This window comes from Oncorhynchus gorbuscha, linkage group LG14, assembly GCF_021184085.1.
Source record: "Oncorhynchus gorbuscha isolate QuinsamMale2020 ecotype Even-year linkage group LG14, OgorEven_v1.0, whole genome shotgun sequence".
Lineage (NCBI taxonomy): Eukaryota > Metazoa > Chordata > Actinopteri > Salmoniformes > Salmonidae > Oncorhynchus > Oncorhynchus gorbuscha.
The window spans coordinates 46,956,407-46,977,367 of record NC_060186.1 but is presented as its reverse complement, the minus strand read 5'-3'; the positions used below and the strand labels follow the sequence as shown (position 1 = coordinate 46,977,367).

General features: G+C 42.9%; 1 protein-coding gene across 1 annotated transcript; it reads right to left on the bottom strand.

Moving 5' to 3' along the window:
- Positions 1 to 248: 248 nt before the first annotated feature.
- LOC123994978 (zinc finger protein 664-like) lies at positions 249 to 14,320 on the bottom strand. The gene is made up of 2 exons (XM_046298150.1): positions 13,657 to 14,320; positions 249 to 2,874 (listed from the first exon to the last, which is right to left on the bottom strand). The coding sequence occupies exons 1-2, from the start codon at positions 14,012 to 14,014 to the stop codon at positions 1,997 to 1,999; spliced, it is 1,236 nt and encodes a 411-aa protein (XP_046154106.1). The 5' UTR covers positions 14,015 to 14,320; the 3' UTR covers positions 249 to 1,996.
- Positions 14,321 to 20,961: the final 6,641 nt, after the last annotated feature.

The following is a 20,961-nucleotide window of genomic DNA, read 5'->3' as shown; positions in this document are numbered from 1 at the left end:
TTGAAACCTTCGACATATTGTTGATTTCAAAGATTTTCATTTTCAACAAATGCACTGGGTTGGTTGAAAAGTGATATGAAACGTACATACCATGCACTATATTGATATAGTGGAACATATACTGAATTTATACTGTTTTTCATACTAAGATGGACCAGGATATGTGTTGCTTTTGCACATATTTGTTAATTGGTTTTGCAAGAGTCTGTTGATTGGTCAGTCATTGGGTCCATTTGTTTTGCAATATGTTCAAATCAAAACAAGCTTTATTTATACAGCACATTTCAGACATGGATGCAACACAATGGCTTCACAGGGGGAAAAACCTATGAAAATAAAAAAAAACTATTTAGTACACAACATACATAAGGGGATAAAAAACAGAAAATTAACAACTTAAAGACTAATGAGCATCCTAAGGAAAATGCCATTTGATTATAATATTATCAGAACAGGTGTAACACATACTGACTAACGAGGTGACACCAATCAGTGCTCCCTACGTGCTAACGAGCTATACGTGCTAACGTTCAACCTCAAAACATAAATGCAAAAACCAAATATTTTTGTTGGACAAGTTTACTCACCACCAACAGAAAACAACTTCCATTTCACATGATAATCAACTACAATGATTCACATTCTACAATATGGCTGTCAACAATTAAAAACACAACACAAAAAGTGTTTTTTGAAAAACTCACTAGCTTCAAGAGCTCTCAGTCAGTTGGTTGCATAAATAATTAGGATTAAATGTTACATGAATTGTAAATATGAAGTATCAAAACCAAATGTACACCCCTTTGTTAATATGTATTGGCTATAATTCACTTAATGGTGAGGCATGGAATAATACAAATGTACATTTTGTCGGGCTGAATATTTTTGATTTGAGTCATGCTTCTTCAGTAGTGGAATAAAGACAATTAGCATTTGAATGTTGTCAAGAAATACTGGAGTGATGTAGGGTTGTTAATAAAATTGATTACAGACCAATTCTTTACACTGTGTCCATGTGTATAAGCTGCAAGTACTTTGAAATTAATTTAAAGTCATTGACAAAAATCATCTTTTCATCTTTTACTTTCAACTACAACCGAACCGAATATTGGACATCAGGCATAGTCTTAATTTCAATTACATTTTGCTAGGTGGAATAACCCCAATGTCAAAACACTGTTTTAACATGTACAAATCAATAAACAAAATGCATAAACAGTTTGGGATATATTCAAAACCTAAACGTAAAATGTGCTATATACACAACATCTGCCACAATAATCATATTACTTGTATTTTTTAAGCAAGCTCCTTAGACTGCACAAGCACCAAAAACACTGTTGTTTTGACAAATAGCAATAAATCACTGATATCGATTAATTGGGAAATCAGGAAACTAACGCAACAAATAAAAAAACAAACATGAAAGACAGTCAGCTACATTTGAGTGATGCATTTAAATGTAGGGGTCACTACACAAAGGAACGCAACACTTATTTGTCATCACTCATCGATATCATGTTAAAATGATTTGTGCGAGAGGAGGGAGATTATATTGCATGTCCTGTTAAAACGAACAGCTCAAAAATCACACGGAATCTGGGAATAATGAATACATCACTGGTTAGAGGACAATTTGTAGAAAACAGCTAGCTACATTTTGATTCGTGGGTCACCAACACTAAGTGCAACACAACTAATTTTTTGTTAGTCACTTTTTGTTATACCACATAAATAGTACTCTTTCAATTCAGAGCCTGGATTATTCCCCTGAGGCTAATATCCATATCATGTTGAAATCAATAGAACAGGGGACAAATATTTAGGGTTCTACATTATGACATCATTAAAATACTGCTACTACAATGTTAAAACATTCTACATTGTGACATTAATTCACTGATATCATGAAACAACTCCTTCATGCATGTACTTTCTGATATTTGATCAGAGATCTTTAATCAGATTATCTTTGTTCACAACTAAGAGGTTTCCCTCATGTGTGTGTTCTCTTGTGTACAGTCAGCTGCCCAGATCGACCAAAACTCTTCCCACATTGATCACAGCTATAAGGTTTCTCTCCTGTGTGTGTTCTCTGGTGCACTGTCAGATCGCTAGATTGACCAAAACTCTTCCCACAATGACCACAGCTATAAGGTTTCTCTCCTGTGTGCGTTCTCTGGTGTAGAGTCAGATTGCTAGATGCAGTAAAACTCTTCCCACATTGATCACAGCTATAAGGTTTCTCTCCTGTGTGTGTTCTCTGGTGCACTGTCAGATCACTAGACTGACCAAAATTCTTCCCACAATGACCACAGCTATACGGTTTCTCTCCTGTGTGAGTTCTCTGGTGTAGAGTCAGATTGCTAGAATCAGTAAAACTCTTCCCACAGTGACCACAGCTATAGGGTTTCTCTCCTGTGTGTATTCTCTGGTGCACTGTCAGATAGCTAGATTGACCAAAACTCTTCCCACATTGACCACAGCTGTAAGGTTTCTCTCCTGTGTGTGTTCTCTGGTGTACAATTAGATAGCTAGATGTAGTAAAACCCTTCCTACATTGATTACAGCTATAAGGTTTCTCTCCAGTGTGTGTTCTCTGGTGTGATATCAGGCTGGTTGAACGAGTAAAACTCATCCCACATTGAGTACAGCTAAAAGATTTCTCTCCTGTGTGGATCCTCTGATGAATTTTAATGCCTGATGAGGAGGGGAATCTCTTCCCACAGTCAGAGCAGCAGTGAGTTCTCTTCCCTGTGGATCTCTGCAGGTCTTTCTTGAGGTGTTCTGATCTGGAGAAACTCTTCTCTGCCTCTTCAGCATCATGAGGTTGTTGAGGCTCCCCAGAGGATCCATGATAGTCACATCTCTCTCCTGTGTGAACAACAAGTCAGACAGATGGTTAAAGGCCCACAACAGCGGAAATCCACTGTAAAAGGTGATGCCAGCAGCGTAGCCATGATGTTGTATAACAATTGAATGTAAAAATGATTTGTCTTAAAATTAGCAAGAAAAGTCATATTTTAGTAGTAACATCGATGATTGTAGGCTAGAAATAAGTTATTCATGTTGTTGAAACTCTAAGCAGTGTGCCAGACGACTTTTGGTCTCCAATATAGGCCCCTTTCTGTGTTTAATAAAATTGTCACGAGGGCGATGCACAAGCAATTTGGTTGTAGAAACTCCTTCCTGCTGATGAGGAAACCGATGGTTATGGATGTAGTATATCTGCCTGGAGCAAAAAATGGTGAGCAAAATGTTTGGTTTTCACAATGTATTCGGAATATGTATAGGGGAATACTCAGGGGAGTAACCTCCATTTCCAGGTTGCTTATGAGTACATTTCACACTACTTTGGATTATAATTGTAAGGCTCATTTGAATGTCCTGCTTAATATAATGTTTGTGTCATCCTCGCAAATCAACTGCTTTATACTTAAAATAACATTTCAACCAGTAAAATGCTCTTTGGCTAGCTTTGCCATCAGCCTGACAATGAGGGTTTGTAAACTAAGTGTTTGCCAAATTGGCCCATAACTTCACCTACCAATAACATAGACCTACTGTAGAACCCATAATTTCACTTAACAACAAATGTCATGTTGTTTGCCATTTGACTGGCATTCAGAAAACAATTTCCTGGATCAGCTGATGATAGTTGAACACGTGACTAACTAAACAGCTACAGTATTAAGAATTATATGTAATTATTGAAGAACCACGTTAATGACAGTATCCATTTGGGTGTTGTCAATCAACTTATGACTCAGTTAAAACCATTGGATTTAGCAAACTGAAATTATTTCGGATTTCTGTGCCCACGAAAACTGTTTTCCCAGTGTAACAAAAGAAGCCACTAAATGTTATAGTTCGAGTGCATTTCAGAATACAAAAAAAAAACTGTCCGACAGCAAGATCCCGTATTTAAGTTGAAGCTTATCATATGACAAGCGTAACGTTATGACTATAACTAATGTTCCCTGAAGGAGGGAAACTAGGTACAACATACAATTAAATCCGCGCCTCACGGGAAGCTCCACCTTCCACAGGTGGATGAGCGTGTGGTATGGACTTATTCCTTAAATTTAATACCGCTTTTCCCTGACCCAGGAAGGGGTGGGGCCAAACAGATGTTGTACCTCATTTCCCTCCTTCAGGGAACAGCAATTATAGTCAAAGTTACACTCCCTTTCAGTCGGTCAACATTGGTATAACATACTATGGGGAAATAGAATCAAACGGACACTAAATGAAACGGCCCCTGGCAGACCACGCAGACCATGCAAGATGGGGCTGACAGAGATGGTCGCCTCGCTTCAGGTCCTTAAACTATGCAGTTATTTGTTGTTTTATGTATTATTATCGCAGGAGAGGCAGACGGAGCGGCCCACTGGTCAGACTCAGAAGGTGAGCACACCATCCACCGCTTCAGAGCATATTATTCGCCAATGTCCAATCTCTAGACAACAAGGTGGACGAAAGTAGGGCATGAGTTGACTTCCAGAGAGACAGAGATTGTAACATTCTCTGTTTCACGGAAACATGGCTCACTCGGGATACGTTGTCAGAGTTGGTACAGCCACCCGGATTCTTCATGCATTGCGCCAACAGAAACAAAAATTTCTCCAGCAAGAAGGGAGGGGATGTATGCCTTTTGATTAACGACTCGTGGTGTAATCATAACAACATACAGGAACTCAAGTCCTTTTGTTCACCGGACCTTGAATTCCTTACAATCAAATGCCGACCGCATTATCTTCCAAGAGAATTCTCTTCGATTACAGTCACAGCCGTGTATATCCCTCCCAAGCAGATACGTTGTCAGCCCTGAAAGAACTTCACTGGACTCTATGGAAACTGGAAACCATACATCCCGAGGCTGCGTTTATTGTAGCTGGGGATTTTAACAAAGTTAACCTGAGAACAAGCGTTCCTAAATCCTATCATCATATCAACTGCGCGACTCGAGCTGCTAGCATTCTGGATCACTGCTACTCTAACTTCCGCGATGCATAGAAAGTCCTCCCCTGACCTGCCTTCGGAAAACCTGACCATGACTCCATCTTGTTGCTCCCAGCTTATAAACAGAAACTCAAACAGGAAACGCCCAGTCAGGTCTATTCAACCCTGATCTGACCAATCAGATTCCATGCTTCAAGATTGCTTCGATCACGTGGACTGGGATATGTTCCGGATAGCATCGGACAACAACATTGATGTATACGCTGACTCGGTGAGCGAGTTTATTAGCAAGTGCATCAGAGCTGTCGTACCCACTGTGACTATTAAAACGTTTCCTAATCAGAAACCGTGGATTGATGGCAGCATTCGCGCAAAACTGAGAGCGCAAACCACCGCTTTTAACCATGGCAAGGCGACCGGAAATATGACCGAATACAAACACTGCAGCTATTCCCTCAACAAGGCAATCAAACAAGCAAAGCATCAAACAAGCAAAGCGTCAAACAAGCAAAGTATAGGGACAAAGTAGAGTCTCAATTCAACGGCTCGAACACGAGACATATGTGGCAGGGTCTAGAGTCAATCACTGATTACAAAAATAAAACCAGCCCCGTCACAGACATTGATGTCTTGCTACCACACAAATTAAACAACTTCTTTGCTTGCTTTGAGGACAAAACAGTGCTACCGCCACGGCACGCTACCATAGACTGTAGGCTCTCCTCCGTGGCTGACTTAAAACATTTAAACGTGTCAACCCTCGCAAGGCTGCCGGCCCAGACGGCATCCCTCGCCGCGTCCTCAGAGAATTCACAGACCAGCTGGCTGGTGTGTTTACAGACATATTCAATCAATCCCTATCCCAGTCTGCTGTCCCCACATGCTTCAAGATGGCAACCATTATTCCAGTTCCCAAGAAAGCTAAGAACTAAATGACTATTGCCCCATTGCACTCACTTTCATCATCATGAAGTGCTTTGAGAGACTAGTCAAGGAGCATATCACCTCCACCCTACCCGATACCCTAGACCCACTCCAATTTGCTTACCGCCCCAATAGGTCCACTGATGATGCAATCGCCATCGCACTGCACACTGCCCTCTCATCTAGACAAGAGAAATACCTATGTAAGAATGCTGTCCATTGACTACAGCTCAGGATCTGACACCATAGTACCCTCCAAACTCATCATTAAGCTCAAGACCCTGGGTCTTGACCCCGCCTTGTGCAACTGGCTCCTGGACTTTCTGACCGGCCATTCCCAGGTGGCGAAGGTAGGAAACAATATCTCCACCCCGCTGATCCTCAACACTGGGTCCCCATAAGGGTGCATTCTCAGCCCTCTCCTGTACTCCCTGTTCACCCATGACTGCGTGGCCATGCACACCTCCAACTCAATCATCTACTTTGCAGATAACGCTACAGTGGTCGGCTTGATTACCAACAACGACGTGACAGCCTACAGGGAAGAGGCGAGGGCCCTCGGAGTCTGGACTTCAGGAAACTGCAGAGTGAGCACCCCCCCCCCCCATCCACATCGACGGGACAGTAGTGGAGAAGGTGGAAAGTTTTAAGTTCCTCGGCGTACACGTCACACAAGCTGAAATGGTCCACCCACACAGACAGTGTGGTGAAGAAGGCGCAACAGTGCCTCTTCAACCTCAGGAGGCTAAAGAAATTTGGCTTCTCACCTAAAACAATCACAAACTTTTACAGATGCACAATTCGAGAGAATCCTGTCGGGCTGTATCACCACCTGGTATGGCAATTGCACCTCCCTCAACCGCAAGGCTCTCCAGAGGGTGGTCCGGTCTGCACAACGCATCAACCGGGCAAACTACCTGCCCTCCAGGACACCTACACCACCCAATGTCACAGGAAGGCCAAAAAGATCATCAAGGACAACAACCAGCCAAGCCACTGCCTGTTCACACTGCTATCATCCAGAAGGCGAGGTCAGTACAGTTGCATCAAAGCTGGAACCGAGAGACTGAAAAACAGGTTTCTATCTCAAGGCCATCAGACTATTCAACAGCCATCACTAACATAGAGAGTACACCGCTAAGTGAAATAGTACACCGCTAAGCTCTGTTCTAGGCCCTCTCCTATTCTCGCTATACACCAAGTCACTTGGCTCTGTCATAACCTCACATGGTCTCTCCTATCATTGCTATGCAGACGACACACAACTAATCTTCTCCTTTCCCCCTTCTGATGACCAGGTGGCGAATCGCATCTGGCAGACATATCAGTGTGGATGACGGATCACCACCTCAAGCTGAACCTCGGCAAGACGGAGCTGCTCTTCCTCCAGGGGAAGGACTGCCCGTTCCATGATCTCGCCATCACGGTTGACAACTCCATTGTGTCCTCCTCCCAGAGCGCTAAGAACCTTGGTGTGATCCTGGACAACACCCTGTCGTTCTCAACCAACATCAAGGCGGTGGCCCGTTCCTGTAGGTTCATGCTCTACAACATCCGCAGAGTACGACCCTGCCTCACACAGGAAGCGGCGCATGTCCTAATCCAAGCACTTGTCATCTCCCGTCTGGATTACTGCAACTCGCTGTTGGCTGGGCTCCCTGCCTGTGCCATTAAACCCCTTCAACTCATCCAGAACGCCGCAGCCCGTCTGGTGTTCAACCTTCCCAAGTTCTCTCACGTCACCCCGCTCCTCCGTTCTCTCCACTGGCTTCCAGTTGAAGCTCGCATCCGCTACAAGACCATGGTGCTTGCCTACGGAGCTGTGAGGGGAACGGCACCTCAGTACCTCCAGGCTCTGATCAGGCCCTACACCCAAACAAGGGCACTGCGTTCATCCACCTCTGGCCTGCTCGCCTCCCTACCACTGAGGAAGTACAGCTCCCGCTCAGCCCAGTCAAAACTGTTCGCTGCTCTGGCCCCCCAATGGTGGAACAAACTCCCTCACGACGCCAGGACAGCGGAGTCAATCACCACCTTCCGGAGACACCTGAAACCCCACCTCTTTAAGGAATACCTAGGATAGGATAAGTAAGATGTAGATGCACTATTGTAAAGTGACTGTTCCACTGGATGTCATAAGGTGAATGCACCAATTTGTAAGTCGCTCTGGATAAGAGCGTCTGCTAAATGACTTAAATGTAAATAGGGCTCAATTAGCCATTTTCCCTCCAAAGTGTCAAGTGATTCGTTATTGTTATAAAGGTCTCAGGTGTGAATGGGGAGCAGATGTGTTAAATTTGGTGTCATCGCTCTCACACTCCCTCATACTGACTGGTCACTGGAAGTTCAACATGGCACCTCATGGCAAAAAACTCTGAGGATCTTAAAAAAATAATTGTTGCTCTACATAAAGATGGCCTGGGCTATAAGAAGATTGCCAAGACCCTGAAAATGAGCTGCAGCACGGTGGCCAAGACCATACAGCGGTTTAACTGGACAGATTCCACTCAGAACAGGCCTCGCCATGGTCGACCAAAGAAGTCGTGCTCAGCGTCATATCCATAGGTTGTCTTTGGGAAATAGACGTATGAGTGCTGCCAGCATTGCTGCAGAGGTTGAAGGGGTGGGGGGGGGTCAGCCTATCAGTGCTCAAACCATACGCCGTACACTGCATCAAATTGGTCTGCATGGCTATGGTCCCAGAAGGAAGCCTCTTCTAAAGATGATGCACAAGAAAGCCCGCAAACAGTTTGCTGAAGACAAGCAGACTAGCGACATGGATTACTGAAACCATGTCCTGTGGTCTGATGAGACCAAGATAAACGTATTTGGTTCAGATGGTGTCAAGTGTGTGTGGCGGCAACCAGGTGAGGAGTACAAAGACAAGTGTGTCTTGCCTACAGTCAAGCATGGTGGTGGGAGTGTCATGGTCTGGGGCTGCATGAGTGCTGCTGGCCCTGGGGAGCTACAGTTCATTGAGGGAACCATGAATGCCAACATGTACTGTGACATACTGAAGCAGAGCATGATCCCCTCCCTTCAGAGACTGGGCCGCAGGGCAGTATTCCAATATGATAACGACCCCAAACACACCGCCAAGACGACCACTGCCTTGCTAAAGAAGCTGAGGGTAAAGGTGATGGACTGGCCAAGCATGTCTCCAGATCTAAACCCTATTGAGCATATGTGGGGCATCCTCAAACTGAAGGTGGAGTGCAAGGTCTCTAACATCCACCAGCTCCGTGATGTCGTCATGGAGGAGTGGAAGAGGACTCCAGTGGCAACCTGTGAAGCTCTGGTGAACTCCATGCCCAAGAGGGTTAAGGCAGTGCTGGGAAATGGTGGCCACACAAAATATTGACACTTTGGGCCCAATTTTGACATTTTCACTTGGGGGTGTACTCACTTTTGTTGCCAGCGGTTTAGACATTAATAGCTGTGGGTTGAGTTATTTTGAGGGGACAGCTAATGTACACTGTTATACAAGCTGTACACTCACTACTTTACATTCTAGCAAAGTGTCATTTCTTCAGTGTTGTCACATGAAGAGATATACTCAAATATTTACAAAAATGTGAGGGGTGTACTCACTTTTATGATATACTGTATCCTACATAACTCATCTCATATGTATATACTGTATTCTATACCATTTCTGCATCTTGCCTATGATGCACGGCCATTGCTCATCCATGTATTGATATGTACATATTCCTTACATTTGTGTGTATAAGGTAGTTGATGTGAATTTATTAGATTACTTGTTAGATATTACTGCATTGTCGGAACTAGAAGCACAAGCATTTCTCTACACTTGCATTAACATCTGCTAACCATGTGTATGTGACCAATAACATTTGATTTGACCCCGCAAGATTTGTCAGTTTTGTCAATTTATTCATTATCTTTTGTTTGAAACCCTCCTGTCAATGTTGAGTAAGGATACACACCCGATTACCCATTTAGAAGTAGGATTAGTCTACCGGACAATAGTTCCTCAAATTATTTTAGTAAAATATTTCCAGCTCTCACCCTTTTGATAACCACTCAGCATTGAAAGGGGAAAATGTATTGCTCTGATCCAGTGGAAATATCATAAAATACCTGATTACTTCTTATTCTTTGCACAAATAGCCGACAGCTGTGTCTGTCTCGAAGTCACTGGCGCGGGAAACTGAGGGCACAGAATATTTTATACAATGTTGCAAGCTTGCTATCTCCTTTCGGGCTGACCCAGTTGATAGTTGATACAATGTTTCCAGTTTGTTGTAGACAGGTCATTCGCAGCCAATGTGATTTAGAGGATATTTATTTTTATCCGGATATTTTCTACCTGCTGGCTGCAATGTTTATTTGTTGGCTTTATTTAGGCTATTTTTTACAATAGTTGGCAAAGGCAATAAAAGTTACTTTTAGGTTTGTATAATTCTTTATGTAGATTTAGAATGTAGCTTAGTCACAGACAATGATTTTGAGATACTATTTTAAATTAAATTAAACTGTTCCAAGAAAATGTGCATATGAAAATCATAACTGGCACACAGATTGGTAGAAATTGTCAGATAAATTGGCACTCCAACTGGAAAAGGTTGCAGTTGCTGTAGTCTATTACTGAAAACTAAATTAAACTGTTTTCTATTACTGAAAACTTCAGGAGCAAAACGGCAGAATTGACAAAGTCAGGCAGCGGGAAGAGGGGGGGGTGGGGTTTCCTTCTAGTTAGTTTATATTGATGACTGGAACCCTCTAGTTATGACTTCGAGTCATTTGTGTGTCTTAATTATTTAATCAAACAGCATGCAAACAGTATCAATTAAAATGTATTTATAAAGCCCTTCTTACATCAGCTGATATCTCAAAGTGCTGTACAGAAACCCAGCCTAAAACCCCAACAGCAAGCAATGCAGGAGTAGAAGCATTGTGGCTAGGAAAAACTCCCTAGAAAGGCCAGACCTAGGAAGAAACCAGGTTGTGAGGGGTGGCCAGTCCTCTTCTGGCTGTGCCGGGTGGAGATGATAATAGAACATGGTGTTCAAATGTTCATAGGTGACCAGCAGGGTCAAATAATAATAATCACAGTGGATGTCGAGGTAGCAACAGGTCAGCACCTCAGGAGTAAATGCCAGTTGGCTTTTCATAGCAAGATCAGACAAGATCAGTACATATAGTTGATTTTATAAAAACACATGGGGCGATTGGTAGAAAGAACAGATGACTCTTGTTTTTTTTAGTTGGGGACAGCACTAGAACATGATTTTGGGGCACCAGAGTGGCACAGCAGACACTGCATCTCAGGGCTTGAGGCGTCACTACAAAGACCCTGGATCAAATCCAGGCTGTATCACAACCGGCCGTGATTGAGAGTTCCATAGGGCGGCGAAACAATTGGCCCAGCGTCATCCGGGGTAGGCAGTCATTGTAAATAAGAATTTGTTCTTAACTGACTTGCCTAGTTAAATAAAGGTTACATTTAAATAAATAAAAGTGTTTTATGACAAACCATTTTTTACAAATCCGTCAAGGCACCAACTTTAAGAAGAGTTTAAAACAAAGGTTTCAAACCAATTCATGAATGTAACTGAATCTAGGTATGTCTTGCCTTTAATGTAAGGGCATGAAATATATATATAGAATATATTTTTTATATATACACTGCTCAAATAAAATAAAGCGAACACTAAAATAACACATCCTAGATCTGAATGAATGAAATATTCTTATTAAATACTTTTTTCTTTACATAGTTGAATGTGCTGACAACAAAATCACACAAAAATGATCAATGGAAATCAAATTTATCAACCCATGGAGGTCTGGATTTGGAGTCACACTCAAAATTAAAGTGGAAAACCACACTACAGGCTGATTTAACTTTGATGTAATGTCCTTAAAACAAGTCAAAATGAGGCTCAGTAGTGTGTGGCCTCCACGTGCCTGTATGACCTCCCTACAATGCCTGGGCATGCTCCTGATGAGGTAGCGGATGGTCTCCTGAGGGATCTCCTCCCAGACCTGGACTAAAGCATCCGCCAACTCTTGGACAGTCTGTGGTGCAAAGTGGCGTTGGTGGATGGAGCGAGACATGATGTCCCAGATGTGCTCAATTGGATTCAGGTCTGGGGAACGGGCGGGCCAGTCCATAGCATCAATGCCTTCCTCTTGCAGGAACTGCTGACACACTCCAGCCACATGAGGTCTAGCATTGTCTTGCATTAGGACCAGGGCCAAAGGCACCAGCATCTGGTCTCACAAGAGGTCTGAGGATCTCATCTCGGTACCTAATGGCAGTCAGGCTACCTATGGCGAGCACATGGAGGGCTGTGCGGCCCCCCCAAAGAAATGCCACCCCACACCATGACTGACCCACCGCCAAACCGGTCATGCTGGAGGATGTTGCAGGCAGCAGAACGTTCTCCAAGGCGTCTCCAGACTGTCACGTCTGTCACATGTGCTCAGTGTGAACCTGCTTTCATCTGTGAAGAGCACAGGGCGCCAGTGGCGAATTCGCCAATATTGGTGTTATCTCGCAAATGCCAAACGTCCTGCACGGTGTTGCCCCCCCCCCCCCCGTGGATGCCGGGCCCTCATACCACCCTCACGGAGTCTGTTTGAGCAGACACATGCACATTTGTGGCCTGCTGGAGGTCATTTTGCAGGGCTCTGGCAGTGCTCCTCCTGCTCCTCCTTGCACAAAGGCGGAGGTAGCGGTCCTGCTGCTGGGTTGTTGCCCTCCAAGGCCTCCTCCACGTCTCCTGATGTACTGGCCTGTCGCCTGGTAGTGCCTCCATGGTATGGACACTACGCTGACAGACACAGCAAACCTTCTTGCCACAGCTCACATTGATGTGCCATCCTGGATGAGCTGGGTTGTAGACTCCGTCTCATGCTACCACTAGAGTGAAAGCACCGCCAGCATTCAAAAGTGACTAAAACATCAGCCAGGAAGCATAGGAACTGAGAAGTGGTCTGTTGTTATCACCTTATTGGGGGGTGTCTTGCTAATTGCCTATAATTTCCACCTGTCGTCTATCCCATTTGCACAACAGCATGTGAAATTTATTGTCAATCAGTGTAACTTCCTAAGTGGACAGTTTGATTTCACAGAAGTGTGATTGACTTGGAGTTACATTGTGTTGTTTAAGTGTTCCCTTTATTTTTTTGAGCAGTGTATATATATATATATATATATATATATCCTAGAAACCTGGTTAAACTATCATTATGACACCATGGATGAATTCTATAATATACTATATATCCTAGAAACCTGGTTAAACTATCATTATGACATAATGGATGAATTCTACAATATACTATATATCCTAGAACCTGGTTAAAGTATCATTATGACATCATGGATGAATTCTACAATATACTATATGGGCTAGAAACCTTGTTAAACTATCATTGTGACATCATGGCTGAATTCTAGAATATACTATATGGCCTAGAAACCTGGTTAAATTATCATTATGACATCATGGGTGGCCAGTCCTTGTATTCACAGTGTAGTGAATTCAGGGGGTAGCCCTGAGCTGAACTCAAACCTGGGTCCAGCGACTGTCAAGCCAAAACCTTATAACTGTTACGTTACATTTCTCCAGCCCCCATCCTTCAGCTGTTTACCAAACCAAGACTCTGGCCAGCCATTTTGTTGCTGTTTAACAACTAGGTTTCCCCTTTAAAAACCCACACATCAATCAACCAACCACACATCAGTTAAACAACTGCAGAGTTTGTGCCTCTGTATTTAATTAAGACAGTACTTACTAGTGTTAATCAGGGCCTGGTTTCTCAAAACTATCTTACGGCTAAGTTCATCATTAGAACCATTGGATGCCTTAAGATGCGTTTGAGAAACAGGGACCAGAAATCTAGTTTCCTCCTTTTTGCATGTGACAGTCATCTCCCCATCCTCCTCCTCTTTCACTCGGAACGCGTCCTCCTCTTCTTTCACTGAAACATCTTTCTCTTCTTCTTTCACTGTAATAGCCTCACCCTCTACTTGTTTTACTGCGACATCCTCTTCTTCCTCCTCTTCTTTCACAATAACGTTCAACCAAAGACCTTTCTCCGTCCAGCAGACCTCCTCTTCTGTAGCAGGAGGAGAGAACCTTAGTGAGCTCATGGTAAGGAATGTTAGCTAGCTAGGCTAATACTACCCTTAACCAGCACGCTAGTTGACTAACAGCAGCAACACCGTAAATATGAAATGAAATCGGATAACTAACTAGACGACAGAATTGGATTTAAAACACAGTGGCTAATATACACGAAAGTGTCTAAAGAGCTTTATTGGTTCGGCTATTTTGTCTAGCAAGCTACCGAGGTGGCTGACTAAGTGTTGCTTGCTGTTTAAAGAAGCGTTCCGTCCACTAGAATACACGTCACACTAGCATCATTGCCTTAAAGTCGCACATGGTCATCTGCTGACTGGAGTGGGTAACGCAGTTGAGTAAACATGTTTATTTTATCTTCAGACAAGTTAAAGTGTAGGAAGCATGAGTTTTTTTCTCTCACCAGAGTAACAATACAGTGTGGTTAAAGACTTATTAACTGAGTTGTAATAACGATATGATTACCTATAAGCACAAATAGTTATGTTTTTGCATGATTTCATATTTATTCACTCATTTCCAGATATCTGCTAAACTACTAATGCACTATTTCTCAACGTAATATGGAGGATCTACTCTGTGCTACGGAGTTTGTATGCTAGCTCAAACTTGCAAAAGTTAGCCACACCTCATGCTTTCATATACTGCATGGTTGTGATATCTAGTGGGAACGCATTAGAACGGTAGGCCCCGGTGACTTCTTGCCTGTAGGGATGTTACTTTTGATACCGGAGCTACGAGACATGCGTCGAAATCGCTTAGCAGTATATTTCAAAGCTGTGTGCTGATGCCTGTATCACTTTATCAGCAGCACGTGATCAATGACGTCTGAAGCTTCATTTCATCGAACAACCACCAGATTGGTTTGGTATTGGACTTGTTCGACACTGCAGGCGACTGCCAACTGACTACATGACTGTAAGTCGCTTTGGATAAAAGCGTCTGCTAAATGGGATATATTATTATTATATTATTATTTATAAATCAGTCAGCCAGTGACCATTTACCCACAATGCAGCATGGATTTGATGCTCTCGAACATGGCCAGTGGTTTAGTAGATGACATAAAGGCGATGCTGCGCACGTGCTACGGTGTGGGACGTCATCTATAATAATGACATAAAGGCTATGCTGCGCACGTGCTACGGTGTGGAATGTCATCTATAATAATGACATGAAAGCTATGCTGCTACGTGCTACGGTGTGGGTTGTCATCTATAATAATGACATGAAAGCTATGCTGCTACGTGCTACGGTGTGGGTTGTCATCTATAATAATGATATAAAGGCTATGCTGCTACGGTGTGGGATGTCATCTATAATAATGACATAAAGGCTATGCTGCTACGGTGTGGGATGTCATCTATGTGGTTGTTATAAATTCTATGTTTCTCAAAGCCTTGAGTAATGAACCTATTTTTGACACAATTGCCTGGAAAGCGTCAATGCTTTAGGAATCTTTGTTCCCCCATCACTACTTTTCAGAAAATTCTCTGTGAAGTAGACTATGGGAGTTTTGTAACTTTTACAACCGTGGCTTACTGCTAGAGCACTAGCTGACTCACATCTGGAATCTATTTTGGATTTGGGGGACTTTCCCTGCCATCAATCTGTGTCTGCTCTTTTGATCTGCAGTCATGTTTTAGTTTGGTTTTGTTAATCGGGTTCTAACTGGTCTCCGGTAGTTGCTGACCATAGCTAGTTGGCTATATAGCTAATGTTAGCTGGCTGACTAAGATAACTGCATATACAGTGGGGCAAAAATGTATTGACTCAGCCACCAATTGTGCAAGTTCTCCCACTTAAAAGAATGAGAGAGGCCTGTAATTTTCATCATAGGTACACTTCAACTATGAAACACAAAATGAAAAAAAAATCCAGAAAATCACATTGTAGGATTTTTTATGAATTTATTTGCAAATTATGGTGGAAAATAAGTACTTGATCACCTACAAACAAGCAATATTTCTGGCTCTCACAGACCTGTAACTTCTTTAAGAGGCTCCTCTGTCCTCCACTCGTTACCTGTATTAATGACACCTGTTTGAACTTGTTATCAGTATAAAAGACACATGTCCACAACCTCAAACAGTCACACTCCAAACTCCACTATGGCCAAAGACCAAAGAGCTGTCAAAGGACACCAGAAACAAAATTGTAGACCTGCTCCAGGCTGGGAAGACTGAATCTGCAATAGGTAAGCAGCTTTGTTGGAAGAAATCAACTGTGGGAGCAATTATTAGGAAATGGAAGACATACAAGACCACTGATAATCTCCCTCGATCTGGGGCTCCACGCAAGATCTCACCCCGTGGGGTCAAAATGATCACAAGAACAGTGAGCAAAAATCCCAGAACCACACGGGGGGACCTAGTGAATGACCTGCAGAGAGCTGGGAGCAAAGTAACAAAGCCTACCATCAGTAACACACTATGCCGCCAGGGACTCAAATCCTGCAGTGCCAGACATGTCCCCCTGCTTAAGCCAGTACATGTCCAGGCCCATCTGAAGTTTGCTAGAGAGCATTTGGATGATCCAAGAGAAGATTGGGAGAATGTCATATGGTCAGATCAAACCAAAATATAACTTTTTGGTAAAAACTCAACTCGTCGTGTTTGGAGGACAAAGAATGCTGAGTTGCATCCAAAGAACACCATATGTACTGTGAAGCATGGGGGTGGAAACATCATGCTTTGGGGCTGTTTTTCTGCAAAGGGACGACTGATCCGTGTAAAGGAAAGAATGAATGGGGCCATGTATCGTGAGATTTTGAGTGAAAAGCCTCCTTCCATCAGCAAGGGCATTGAAGATGAAACGTGGCTGGGTCTTTCAGCATGACAATGATCCCAAACACACCGCCCGGGCAAAGAAGGAGTGGCTTCGTAAGAAGCATTTCAAGGTCCTGGAGTGGCCTAGCCAGTCTCTAGATCTCAACCCCATAGAAAATCTTTGGAGGGAGTTGAAAGTCTGTGTTGCCCAGCAACAGCCCCAAAACATCACTGCTCTAGAGGAGATCTGCATGGAGGAATGGGCCAAAATACAAGCAGCAGTGTGTGAAAACCTTGTGAAGACTTACAGAAAACGTTTGATTTCTGTCATTGTCAACAAAGGGTATATAACAAAGTATTGAGATAAACTTTTGTTATTGACCAAATACTTATTTTCTACCTTCATTTGCAAATAAATTCATTAAAAATCCTACAATGTGATTTTCTGGATTTTTCCCCCCTCATTTTGTCTGTCATAGTTGAAGTGTGGGTGAACTTGCACAATTGGTGGCTGACTAAATACTCTTTTGCCCCACTGTAGCTAACCCCTAACCTTAACCCCTACCGTAACCATTTTAAATGTCAACTTCAATGGGCAAGGGATGTCCCAAGGATGTATCTCTACCTGAAAATGCATGATCTAAGTGATGGATAGTTGGTATTCAGCAGTCATAAAGCCTTATTTACTTTAATGAACTATTAAAGTTGTGTTTTGTCAGACAGCAACTCTACACTTTATTGACTGACTGATCCATCCCTCCTCAACCTTCCTCTCTTCTGAAGACCCAGTGAGGTTTGAGCTCAGTCACAGAGCTGTTGAGGGACTGGTTAGGAAGAACACTTCTACAGCCAGAGAGGTGAGAGGTCACACATGGTTTAGATGGTAAATATTTATGCCCCCTTAGCGGTTCATCACATAAGCAAAAGGGAATATGTTCCCTTATTTACTTTAATGAACTATTAAAGTTGTGTTTTGTCAGACAGCAACTCTACACTTTATTGACTGACTGATCCATCCCTCCTCAACCTTCCTCTCTTCTGAAGACCCAGTGAGGGTTGAGCTCAGTCACAGAGCTGTTGAGGGACTGGTTAGGAAGAACACTTCTACAGCCAGAGAGGTGAGAGGTCACACATGGTTTAGATGGTAAATATTTATGCCCCCTTAGCGGTTCATCACATAAGCAAAAGGGAATATGTTCCATCTATGTTTATTTACATTAGTGCAGATTCCCCCCAGGCACACACATATTTGTTCTTTGTTATTACCTGAGCCACTGCCTGTTCACCCCGCTATCATTCAGAAGTCATCCTTTTTCGTTGTCTGTTTGTTTTGTCTTATAAGTTTCACCTGTGTCCTGTTGTATGTGCTTAATGGGCTTCCTTATTTAAAGTACGTGTACCCGCCCTTGTTTTGTGCGGGATTGTATTCATGTTACGTGTGTGTGTTAGGTAGAGGTGTTCTTGTTTCTGGACGTGGCACCCTGTGTTTTGGGTAGTCCACATTATTGTCCGCGCCTTGTTTTTTGGGCTTGGTATTTTGGTGCCGCATTAAAGTGCACCTTTTTCCCAGTGGAACTCTCTGCGCCTGATTCCTTCCTCACCCACCTAGTCCCGCGTGACAAATGTTTTGTTTTCGAAATGATCGTTTACGGATTTTACCATATTAATGACCGAAGGCTCGTATTTCTGTGTGTTATTATGTAATAATTAAGTCTATGATTTGATATTTGATAGAGCAGCCTGACTGAGTGGTGGTTGGCAGCAGCAGGTTCGTAAGCATTCATTCAAACAGCACTTTTGTGGGTTTTCCAGCAGATCTTCGCTGTGCTTCAAGCATTGAGCTGTTTATGACTGTTTGTGCCTATCAACTCCCGAGATTAGGCTGGTGTAACAGATGTGAAATGGCTAGTTAGTTAGCGGGGTGCACGCTAATAGAATTTCACTCGGTGACGTCACTCGCTCTGAGACCTTGATGTAGTTGTTCCCCTTGCTCTGCAAGGGCCGCAGCTTTTTTGGAGAGATGGGTAACAATGCTTCGAGGGTGGCTGTTGTTGATGTATGCAGAGGGTCCCTGGTTCAAGCCCAGGTAGGGGCGAGGAGAGGGACGGAAGCTACTGTTACATTAGCACAGCTGAAAACTGTTGTTCTGATTAAAGAAGCAATACAACTGGCCTTCTTTAGACTAGTTGAGTATCTGGAGCATCAGCATTTGTGGGTTCGATTACAGGCTCAAAATGTCCAGAAACAAATAACTTTCTTCTGAAAATCGTTAGTCTATTCTTGAAATTGCCAAGAAACTGAAGACCTCGTACAACACTGTGTACTACTCCCTTCACAGAACAGCGCAAACTGGCTCTAACCAGAATAGTAGGAGGCCCCAGTGCACAACTGAGCAAGAGGACAGGTACATTAGTGTCTAATTTGAGAAACGGACGCCTCACAAGTTTTCAACTGGCAGCTTTATCAAATAATACCCGCAAAACACCAGTCTCAACGTCAACAGTGAAGAGGCAACTCCGGATGTTGGCCTTCTAGGCAGAGTTGCAAAGAAAAATCCATAACTCAGACCGTTTTTATATATATATTTTTTAATAACACAGACATTGGGCAGAGGAAGATTGGAAAAAAGTGTTATGAACAGACATTCGTGAGATGCAGAAAAAATGAAAAGATGCTGGAGGAGTGCTTGACGCCTTCTATCAAGCATGGTGGCTGATAATGTGATGGTTTAAGGGTGGTAAAGTAAGAGATTTATACAGGGTAAAAGGAATCTTGAAGAAGGAAGGCTATCACTCCATTTTGCAACACCATGCCATACCCTGTGGACGGCGCTTAATTGGAGCCAATTTCCTCCTACAACAGGACAATGATCCACAGCACATCTCCAAACTATGCAAGAACTATTTAGGGAAGAAGCAGTCAGCTGGTATTATGTATATAATGGAGTGGCCAGCACAGTCACCGGATCTCAACCCTATTGAGCTATTGTGGGAGCAGCTTGACTGTATGGTATGTAAGAAGTGCCCATCAAGCCAATCCAACTTGTGGGAGGTGCTTCAGGAAAAATGGGGTGAAATCTCTTCAGATTACCTCAACAAATTGACAAGTAGAATGCCAAAAGTCTGCAAGGCTGTAATTGGTTTAAATGGAGGATTCTTTGACGAAAGCAAAGTTTGAAGGACACAATTATTATAGAAATTATAAATAATTATTTATAACCTTGTCAACGTCTTGACTATATTTCCTATTCATTTTGTAACTCATTTCATGTCTGTTTTCATGGAAAACAAGGACATTTCTAATTGACCCCAAACGTTTGAACGGTAATGAAGGTTCAACAGGTTTGAGCAACACGGAATTTAGAACAGTCACATTATTATAGATGACGTCCCACATGCCCTAGAGCGTGCACAGCATCGCCTTTTTGTCATCTACTAAACCACTGGCCATGTTCGAGAGCATGAAATCCATGCTGAATTGTGGGTGACTGGCTGACTGATTTATAAATAATAATGAGTAGTTATTTATGATGCAAGGTGATCTGTAGATAAGTCAGTTGGCAGTCGCCTGCAGTGTCGAACAAACCCAATACCAAACCAATCAGGTGGTTGTTCGACGAAATGAAGCTTCAGACATCATTGATCACGTGCTGCTGATAAAGTGATACATGCATCAGCACACTGCTTTGAAGTTTACTGTTTAGCAATTTCGACGGATGCCTCGTAGCTCCGGGATCAAATGTAACATCCCTACCGAAAAGTTGACAAAACAAAAAGGAGCAAATGGGTATGATTTTCTCTTTCCTTTTGAGCCCACGGCAAGAAGGCACCAGAGCCTACCATGCTAACGAGTTCCCACTAGATAACACAACCACACAGTTCATGAAATGTATGAGGTGGGGCTAATGTTTGCAAGCTTGAGCTAGCTACCGACCGAGCTAGCATACAAACTGTAGCACAGAGTAGATCCTTCATATGACGTTGAGAAGTAGTGCATTGTGGGTAGTTTAAAAGATATCTGGAAATAAGTGAATAAATATGTAATAACGCAAAAACATAAATGTTTGTGCTTATAAGTAACCAGATCTTGAATACAACTAAGTTACTAAGTCTTTAACCACACTGTTTTGTTACACTGGTGAGTAAAAACTCATGCTTCCTACACTTTAACTTTTCGTCTGAAAATTAAAT